The following is a 10,762-nucleotide window of genomic DNA, read 5'->3' as shown; positions in this document are numbered from 1 at the left end:
ATGAATTTCGCTACATGGAATGTACAGGGAATTAGGCTAAAAAAGGACATCATCGCTGCTGAAATGCAAAAACAAAACATGAATTTAATAGCATTTACTGAAACCAAGAAAAAAGGCCAAGGCACCGAAAATGTTGGAGAATATATTCATCTCTATACCGGAGTGACAAAAGAAAAAAGAGCAGCCAGAGGAGTATCAGTTTTAATAAAAAAGAGCTGGAAAAACAAGATTAGGAATTGGGAAGCTGTTAATGAAAACATCCTAACAATCAACATCATATTATATGGCTATAATATAATCATCATAGCAGCCTACGCACCCTCAGAGGACGAAAGAGACAGTGTCAAGCAAGACTTCTTCGACAAATTAGATCAGCTCCTAGAAGATTTTAGTAGATATAGGGATGTTATATTGCTGGGCGATTTCAACGGACGAACGGGAAGAAAAAATAACAGCCAAATAGTAGGACCCTTTGGAGAGGCAACAACTAATGATAACGGTGAAAGACTTATTGATCTTTGTGAAACTCACGATCTGAAAATTAACAACGGCTTTTTCAAGCACAAAGACATTCATCGATACACATGGACACAAAATACCCGAAACCTCAAATCTATAATCGACTATGTGATAAGTAAACAGGAAACACATATTGAAATAAACGACGTAAGAGTCCTAAGAGGGATCACCTGTGGATCGGATCACTTTTTAGTAAGAGCCAAAATAAGAATACATTTTAGAAAAATGGATAAGCTCCAAGAAAATCATAACACTGGGATACCAATGGAATTAATGAATACAGTACAATATAACTTTAACAGCTTTAATGATGACAGTACTGTGTTTTTGTATCAAAGACGACTCGATAGTAAGCTCTTGGATCCTGAGGAATGCACATTTAATGAAATCTACGAGAACATTAAAAGTAGTCCAATTGCCGCTACCAAAGAGGCAATAGGAACAAAAGAATACTCTACCAACAAGAAATTCTGGTGGAACGATGAGATGGAGTCTTATGTCGAAGAAAAAAAACAAAAATATCTGAAATGGCTATCTACTAAAACAGAACGCGATCTTGAAGAATATAAGATTTCAAAAAGGCAACTAAGGACACATATTAACAGAGCTAAGAACAAAGCATGGGATATAAAGTGTGAGCAAATTAATAACTACATAGGTGGAAGAAAATGCTCAGAAATATGGAAATGTATTTCAAATATTAAGAACCCAGGAATAACAAATCTAATATACACTTAATTAAACCTGAACAATGGTTCGAACATTATAGGGGCCTCCTTCAGGAATCTAGACAAGAGTACTTAATTGATTCACCAAGAAACATCGACGTACAGGGAAAAGTAGTTGAAATATCGAAAGAAACAATAAGAATGGCTGCCAAGAACTTAAAATCAGGCAAAGCAAGCGGCCCAGAAGGAATATACTCCGAAATGTCGAAAAATGCAGAAATTTCATTTAGAAGCAAGTAACTACCGTGGTATATCAGTGACGAGCACAATGAGCAGGTTATATGGTAGAATTTTACGGAATCTCATAGAAGAAAATTATAGAGAAAAGGAGGAAGAAGAACAGAATGGTTTTAGAGCAGGAAGGTCGTGTACAGATAACGTGTTCTGTTTAAAACAAGTTATAGAAAAAAGATCGGCAAGAAACTTGGACACACATATAACATTTGTTGACTTACGGAAAGCGTACGACACAGTCCCAATATCAAGACTATGGAGGGTACTAGAACAATCTACGATCAACCATACTTATATAACAGCTCTTAAGGAACTATATAAGAACGCAAAATCAAAAATAAAGGTAGGAAAGGAGCTTACAGAAACATTTATAACCGACAAAGGCTTGCGTCAAGGTTGTTGCATCTACCCTACTCTCTTTAAAATATACGTTGCAGTCGCTTTAAAAAATTGGAAAAGAAAGATCCGTGGTATGGGCATAGAGATTGACAATGAATGTTTGTTCACTCTTCAATTCGCAGACGATCAAATAATAGTTGTCAATGACAAAGACGATATGCAATATATGCTAAGAAAACTTATTGAAGAATACGGAGAATGGGGCTTGACAGTTAACATAGCCAAAACAAAATATCTATGTATAGGCGCACAAGAAGGAAACGTGAACTTGGACAACGGTCACGAAATTAAGCAGTGTCAAGAGTATGAGTACCTGGGAATTACATTTGATAACACTGGAACTGACGGCAGAGAAATAGAGAAAAGGATTATCAACGCGAAAAAAATAATCGGATGTCTAAATGGAATCTTATGGAGCAAATCAATAACAAAGCGAAGAAAATTCAATATATATGAAACCATGATAAAGAGCAACCTCCTGTATGGAGCAAAAACATGGAGAATAACTGAGAGATACAAGAAGAGGATAGAGGCCGTAGAAATGGATGTCATTCGAAGATCAATGGGAATTTCAAGACAACAACGAATAAGAAATAATACCATAAAACAACAAATGGGTATAGAAGGTACGATAACACAGGATATACAGAAAAAGCAGCTGATCTGGTACGGACATGTAGAGCGAATGAAGGACACTAGATGGCCCAAGAAAATAATCAATTGGCAACCAAAGGGCAGAAGAAAACAGGGAAGACCAAAACTGGAATGGCAAAAAAGCGTACACAAAGCGATGAGTGAAAGAAACCTGTCAACAGAGGATTGTACGAATAGAACAGGCTGGAAATTGGGTATCGGACAACGTAGAAAAACGTTCTAAACCGACTAATATATATATATTAACAGTCGATATAGGGCAACTAGCCTAGTTATATGGTAGCAGTCGATTCAAGGGCAGCTAGCCTCATTCGAAGAAAATGATGCTTAAGAAGTGGTCCAGAGGCCGGAATCAGTGAAAAATGTTTCCATAACAATGGATATCTGGACATCAGATAGCAATCGCGCATATATTTCTTCAACTTCACATTTTATTCATGACAATAAACTATGTTCATATAATATAGCCACCCGAGAAATGTTTGGATCACATACAGCAGAAAACATTGGTAATGTATTGACGACAATTTTAAACCAATAGAATATTTACGAAAAAGTAGTCACTGTTGTGTCTGATAACGGTCTAATTGTGTCTGATATAAAAAAGCCATCAACGATAACTTAAAAAAGTATAATCATGTGTGTACGAGACGCTATAAAATCTAACCAAGTCCTATCCGGAATTTTAGAAAAATGTAGAACTCTGGTAGGACATTAAACATAGTGCAATGCAACAGAGAAGTTAAAGCATACTCAAGAGTAGATGAAAGTTCCTGCACTAAAAGTGAAACAAGATGTGTCTACAAGATGGAACTCCTCTCTTATAATGATGAAAAGACTTTTGGAGATTAAAGACCCTTTAGCAGTTGTGGTAACAAGTCTTCCATAGGCTCCAGAATGTTTGACTGTTTCAGAATGGATATTAGTCAAACAATGTGTAGCAACTCTAAAGCCCGCTGAAGTTTTTTACTACTATTCTCAGCGGCGAGCAATATCCGACGATATCTTTGATAATCCCACTCATAAGGTGTTTTCAACAACGTTTAAAAAACATTAATGTCCAAACTGATTGTGCACAGATTCTAAAATCTGATCTGCTAGAACACGTGAGCCGTCGTATAGGATCTTTGGAGCAAACTACAAATGCAGCCAAAGTAACAAGGTTTAAAAAAGCAGGCTTTGGTTGAGAACAAAATGCAAATAATGTTCAAAAATTGATTATAGAAGAGTTGTCAAGCTTAATTAACTCTAAACATATAGATGCAGTTGATGTCTCAGGTCATTATTCATGTAAAATGCCCTTTACACTGCATTGTAAACAAGTTTAGGTGTTGTTGAGTGAATGATATTTTTTGTTTTAGCTCAACAATCAACTGAAACAACAGCTACTGCAAGCCAAACATCAAATCTATATATTTGGTCTTTTTTTGACAACAAAAGTAAAAAGTAAAAGAATTTAGTAATTTCTGTCATATCTAGTAAATATGAGACCAGTAACATCATAAGTATGCCTTTACTGCGAAGGTTATGACGACGCAGAATACGCTTTTTTACTTGCGACAGGTGGTATATATACAGCTGAACATCGAGGAAGAAATGGAAGAACTATCCCTTGATCAAATCGTGCAAACAATGCATCAGAGCCAAGAAAAATGGAATCGCATATGTGGAAAATATGTTGAGAGAAAAGAAGAGCGACCTAGACAAACGTTGATACTCTATAAACAGAAGCGAGCCCGAGGCCGATAAAAATGGACATTGGGCTATATTTCCGACTTAATCAGTAAGCTTTTCAGAAAAAATGGTAAACTTATGTAAAGACAAATATAAAGAAGGTATCCGAGGAAATTTGACTCCAAACATGATGACCGAGGAATTAGAGCTTCTTAGAAGGGGTAAGAGCACAGTATATATTATAATAATAGTATAAAGTCAAACCTATGAAGAGGAGAAGCGCGATATTCCCAGAACAACATTACCCAATGATCTGAAATCTGGTATTTTCAAAAGAGGATTAAAGTAAATCTTTACTTACTCCTGATAGTACGAGAGCTAGCAACGTCGGGAAAACAAGTATTTTAAGACGTCTGGCTCTTTCATATATCTTATATTATGCTCTTTGGAACAGCATGCGGCCCGTCTGGCTGCCGATACCCGTTGCGTTCATTACTGCGCATCCAAAGAAGATCCTCTATTTTTTACTTAGCGCTTTAAATTCTAGTATTGAATAAGAATCGAGCAAGTCTCCATTAGCTCGGCGCGTAGAGCTTTCGCCTATGAAGCGAAGGTCAGTGGTTCGATACCGGCTGGGGGTGCAACTTTTTTATTTTTTTTTCGTTTATATTCTGATTGTAAAGTATTAAATATTTGCTTTTTTATCACCAGAACGGATGGCGCTTATGGGTTTATGATCCGTAGTGTATATAAGTAGAATTTGATACTTTCATTTGTTTTGAAGGATTATTGTGGTAATTAATTATTAGACAGGTTTAGGATGGTCCGGCTGCCGCGCCGGTAGGTTGCGTTCACTACTGCGCATCACATGTGTACAGGGTGTCCCATTCTTGTGCGTTTTTTGGGATTTCTCGTTTATAATTTCATTTTAAATATTTAAACATAATATATAAAAATTAACATTTTAATGCTTTATGAAGGTAATTTCTGCCTGTCTTTATTCAAAATATTTTTTTCAGCTGTTGTTTATTATTTTAAGAATCATTTTAATAACACTTTTTTTAACAGATTGTTATCTAAAAGCTACACAAGTTTATTTTCAGTTCAGTTTGTTAAGATAACGATGGAAAACAAAATTATCTGGTTAAATTAAATTAAATAAAATAATAATACTTTTTAAACAAGATTGATTAATGTTAATGTGTAGAAAATGAGCAAATCTAAGGGTAGAAGTTAGTTACGTAAAAAGTTAGGTAAAAAACTAACAAAGTAATGTGAAAAAAAACGCATCATTGTATTTCCACTCATAAACGAGAAATCCCAGATATCCCAATCCCAAAAAACGCACGAAAATAAGACACCCTGTACCCATGTGATGCGCAGTAGTGAACGCAACCTACCGGCGCGGCAGCCAGACCATCCTAAACCTATCTAATAATTAATTACTACAATAATCCTTCAAAACAAATGAAAGTATCAAATTCTACTTATATACATAACGGATCATAAACCCATGAACGCTATCCTTTCTGGTGATAAAAAAGCAAATATTTAATACTTTGCTATCAGAATATAAACGAAAAAAAAAATAAAAAAGTTGCACCCCAGCCGGTATCGAACCACTGACCTTCGCTTCATAGGCGAAAGCTCTACACGCTGATCTAATGGAGACTTACTCGACTTTTATTCAATACTAGAATTTAAAGCGCTAAGTAAAAAATAGAGAATCTTCTTTGGATGCGCAGTAGTGAACGCAACGTGTATCGGCAGCCAGACGGCCTGCATGTTGTTCCAGAGAGCATAATAAAAGATATATCAAAGAGCCAGACGTCTTAAAATACTTTCTCGAAAACGTTGCTAGCTCTTAGACTATGAAAATAAGTCCATCATTGGGATGGCTAAACATAAAGACCATAAAAATCGAAATGCAGTTAATGATGTGTGGAAAAGAATGCAAGATCATTTATCTATCCAGTGTATTATACAAGAACTGAACAAGTTAATGGCCACATTTCAGCCTCCAATTAAAAAATTTAAAAATAAAATTATCTATGAAAGGACACATACAGTGACAATTTGTGCCTCCTGGATTAGTAGTTGAAATGTCTCCCAAAGGCAATATGACTCGGGAAATATTTGTAAATGGTTAGATCATTTTTCGAAATAAAAACCTGCTGGTAACGTTCTATTAATTTTAGATGATGCCTTGTGCCATTTGGATATCACAATTGTTGAAACAGCAGAACGACTCGATATTCTTCTCTATTATTTACCGTAAAATACTACACACAAACAGCAGAGTCGGAATTGTTTTCAGTAAAGTTTGACAACAGGTAATGACGATATTTAATATCCAGAGAGGCTTTAGGTCTACGAGAATGTTGCCTTTTGATCCGGAAATTATTCCAGGGACTGCTATGGTTCCGTCTACCCTAACATACAGAGATAATCAGCATATAATTAACTCTAAATCAGAGAGCAGCGAAGCTTCTGACGACGATGTTCCAATAGTTCATCTCAAGAATCGTATTATATTAAAAGCACCGTATTAACAAGAACACAAACTTAGCACATCAGGTTGTTCTTCCTGGGATGATCAAAATGAGTTACTAAAAAGTCGTAACAACGGCAACGCCACAAATAAAAAATCATTATCTTGAATATATCAATAATTCAGCCAAAAACTGTTGAGTGTTAGCAGGTTATTAAAATGGAATAAATGCATTATTATTTATTAGATAAGTTTTTATTTCATAAAAAAATGTAGCTTAGTAGCTCCAGTGAAACATAGATTCATTTTAGAAGTTGTGCTATAAAAAACTAAAAGATCATTTAAAAATAGCAAAAAGAACACACTTTAAGATAGCGGTAACGTAATAATACCTGAAAGAAAACACTATAATACCAGCAACATTCAAAATGTGATAGAATAGGATCATAGGCCATCTTCTCGTACTTCTTGCGCAGTTGTATGTAGCAGTTAATTTATCTACTACATAGACACCCCCTTTTGTAGAATTGTAAGTTGTAATTTCAGGTTTTTTCATCACCTGTTGAATCGTCAATTTTGTCGTCATGGTGCATCGAAGAAATTGCAAGAACATTTTTCTTCTTTTTTGCCATGTATAAGACAAGAGTACATTCCTTTGTAAAGGCAAACATGGATGTGTGTTGAGGTCTTGTAGCTGGATTTGAAAATTCTATTGGCAACTCTCGTTTGTTTTTTCTAACAGTTCCAATAACCGTGATTTGATGATCATTTACCAACTTTGTTACAAGTGGTACTGAGGTAAACCAATTATCAATAGTAAGGTTACGTCCAGAACCATACATTGACAGCAGGGGCGAATACAGGAATCTATTTTAGGGGGGCCCAAAATAAAAAGTTATGTAGAATATGCTTTTTATGACGCCATTTTTAACCCAAAAGCCTAATATTTAACACAATCTACAGATTTTAGGGGGGCCCGGGCCCCATGGGCCCCCCTCTGTATCCGCCACTGATTGACCGGCATAGTCTTAGGACAACGTCTGGTGGACTATTCGAAAGTTTAAAAGGTCCCTCTGGTTGGGTTCCGACATACACTTCCATTTTACTTGCGTAAAACATCTTTGCATCACATAAGGCAAACACTTTTATGAAGAACATTTCAATTCCATATCCTTTTGTATTCCAGATGTCCTCTCTGTTCATACGATTCCCATGACAGATACCAGATAGGTATAATAGACCAATTAAGGCACGGATCTCCAAAGGATCAGTAGTGGTAGCATCTCTACTGCGGGCGTAGTTTTCTTTTATGGAATTTATGAATTTGCTCGTGGAGTCGACCATGATTCCGATTATTTCATCATTTATAAAATACTCCCAAATATTGAGTGATTCCTTCAAGAACTTTGTGTGAAGGGAAGGTCCAGGAAGCCTTTTTATTATATTTTCTCTACGGGTTCGGGAGGTATTTGGCTGAGACGAATATTTATTCCAACTAGTAATACCATCTTTGCCTGAATGAAAAAGAGGCAATGTAAATAAAAAAATCAAAAGTATGTGTCTAAAACTTACCTATAAATGAGAGGCCATTTTCAATAAAGTGGTCCTGTTCAGGTTCAGCTTCGGAAATATCTTGCTCAGACTCGCTTTCGTGGATTTCGATATCTACATGGTCGGACTCATCTGAGTCAGATTTATCATCGTCTGCTAAATCCAAGAGTGACTCGCATTCTGTCTCTTCGAGTAACTTTTGCAATCGTTTCTGCTCATTTTCGTATGACCACATTGTAATGAAACACGTTTAAAACAAACTTCAAAATACAAAAAAAGAAATAAAACTGTGTTCAGTTGGTCACCCCGGTCTGACGCACCGTGTTACGCAATGCCATCCGACATGATGCATCCGCGACAATCAAACAAATACTACCAGTGCGTGGGCGTAACGTAAGAAGGTAGGTGGGAGGGCAAGCGCCAACAAGCTCTATTTCTTAAAAAATGCGCAATTATGTATGCGCCTGGTCTGTGACACCGTGCGCGACCACTGGAGGGTTAAGCATTGTCACAGAGCAATATTTGGGACAAAACTACAGCTTAACAGTTTATTTTTTTTTGTTGATTTGTTTTGCTGTGCTGAGACGCCAACTCAGAAGCGTCTAGGTACACCCCAAAAATATATGCCGGAAAGCTTTGCACTTGAACTTTTTGCAACAAAACTGCAATTCTTTCCCCATTTAAGGGACTCTCTACTCAATAGTTTCCGAGATACCCATAGAGAACATCGTAGAAAACTCACCCTTTATTAAAATTTAACTTAATAAGTAGGTATATAAATTAATTTTTGCTGTATATGTCAGGTATCCATCGGTTTCAACCAGGGCACTATTACTGATGTCATATGCAGCTGTCTAGGAGGATAGGTGACTTGTCATCATGTGGCTGTTTTATGCATGTATGCATACCACAAGGTTAGCAGTACCGATCAAGCCTGCACTTGGAGTGTCCCAGGACCTTCGTTCAAGAGAGAGCCACTGAAGAAATTGCAGGACTTTTACCCATTATCCAAGTCTGACTATGGGTCAGTGGGAAGGCTTCCTGATAAACCAGAGATGAGACATTTTAAGGAAGATCTAGCAGGGCATTCCGTTGGATTTCCGTGGCTTCTTCAGCCAGAACTAATTGCTGCTGCATTCATTTTACCGCAGATAGAGGAAATTTTTCTTTCTGCAGAATATCTAGAAGCAGACGACAAAATGACAATTTTTAAAGAGAAATGTGCCATTAGCGATGCATTGAGGGACGGTGTAGTTTTGATGACGAAGGGCCAGGCATCAAATCCCAACTGGTTACTGGCTAAAAAGCATCGCCTTACTGCTGGCAAGTTTGGAACGGTTTTGAGCGCTTGCTATAGAGGTAAGTACACAGAACCGTTTTTTAAGAGCTTATTAGACGGTTATAATATAGGAGGCAAACTACCGACACTAACCTACCTACTACAACCACCATCAAAACCAGTCACATTTATTACTACCAGATTCAGGGTGAACTACATTTATGCGATCTAGTTGTTTGGACCACTTTGGAAACCCAAATTATAGAGGTTGACAAGGACCCAGAGTAGGCCCAAAATATTCAAACATAAAACACTTTTACACTAATAAATTCATACCTTATATTTTAAAAAATAAATAATTTTAAAACAACTGGTGTTTTATTTGTTCTATGAACCATCTTCATTCTACAAGTTATAAGTATATTAACAACTAAAACATACATATTTAATATAACAGTCAACAACTTTATAATTCCACTGATATATTTATTTATAATTATTTATAATTCCACTGATACTGTATAATTCATTTGCATCATAATATTTTTCCACTTCTTTAATAAAGGGGTACTGAAGAAAGGATATAGCCCCTATGACTTGCAATATAAATTTCGTTGTAATTGCAATATAAAAGACATAACATTTATTTTTTTTACTCAGCAGTTTTATACAGGTACGAACGAAAAGTTGTATTATAAAGTTGTATCTAACCAGTTAAAAATATGTAGGTGGCGCCCCCTACAGGTAGGAGTCATATTGACATCAAAATCAAATTCAAATCAGATCTTGATTTTCTTGAAAATGATAACCATTTATCTGATGAAGTAGACCTAAATTATATTGATGACCGCCAATCGACCAGGGGAGGTTGAATATCTATCAAACGTTGACTACTCTTTAAATTCACCACTGATTAGGGATAAACTAGAAGAATTCATTAAGTATTTAAAATGTACTGACTTTCGGGAGTCTTTGAATGTCAACACGGAAGAAGATTAGGTATGCTATCAAGACTATACAGTATAATGTAAACAACCTCATGCGGCCCAATCAATTTCATCAATGATTTGGACGGAAGAACCTTAATACCAATGTCGATCTAACAGATATTAGGCCTATTGGAGGATGCACAAACAGATTCAGAAGATACGTTTCCCATGGTATATCACTTTGTTTTGAATTGATTAAATAAATAGATTCAGAATCCAAATAAAACAAGATGTGATGGGGGAA

The 10,762-nt window shown here is 36.1% G+C and overlaps 1 protein-coding gene across 1 annotated transcript; it reads left to right on the top strand.

Moving 5' to 3' along the window:
• On the top strand, positions 1 to 1,257 carry LOC115887624 (craniofacial development protein 2-like). Its single transcript, XM_030907090.1, has one exon. It carries the CDS (start codon positions 1 to 3, stop codon positions 1,255 to 1,257), a length of 1,257 nt encoding a protein of 418 aa, XP_030762950.1.
• The last annotated feature ends 9,505 nt before the right edge of the window (positions 1,258 to 10,762 follow it).

The sequence above is a fragment of the Sitophilus oryzae genome, unplaced genomic scaffold (genome assembly GCF_002938485.1).
Source record: "Sitophilus oryzae breed Bouriz unplaced genomic scaffold, Soryzae_2.0 scaffold_578_pilon_pilon, whole genome shotgun sequence".
NCBI classification, from domain to species: domain Eukaryota; kingdom Metazoa; phylum Arthropoda; class Insecta; order Coleoptera; family Curculionidae; genus Sitophilus; species Sitophilus oryzae.
Note: the sequence above shows the minus strand (reverse complement) of the source record. Positions and strands in the feature narration are given on the sequence as shown.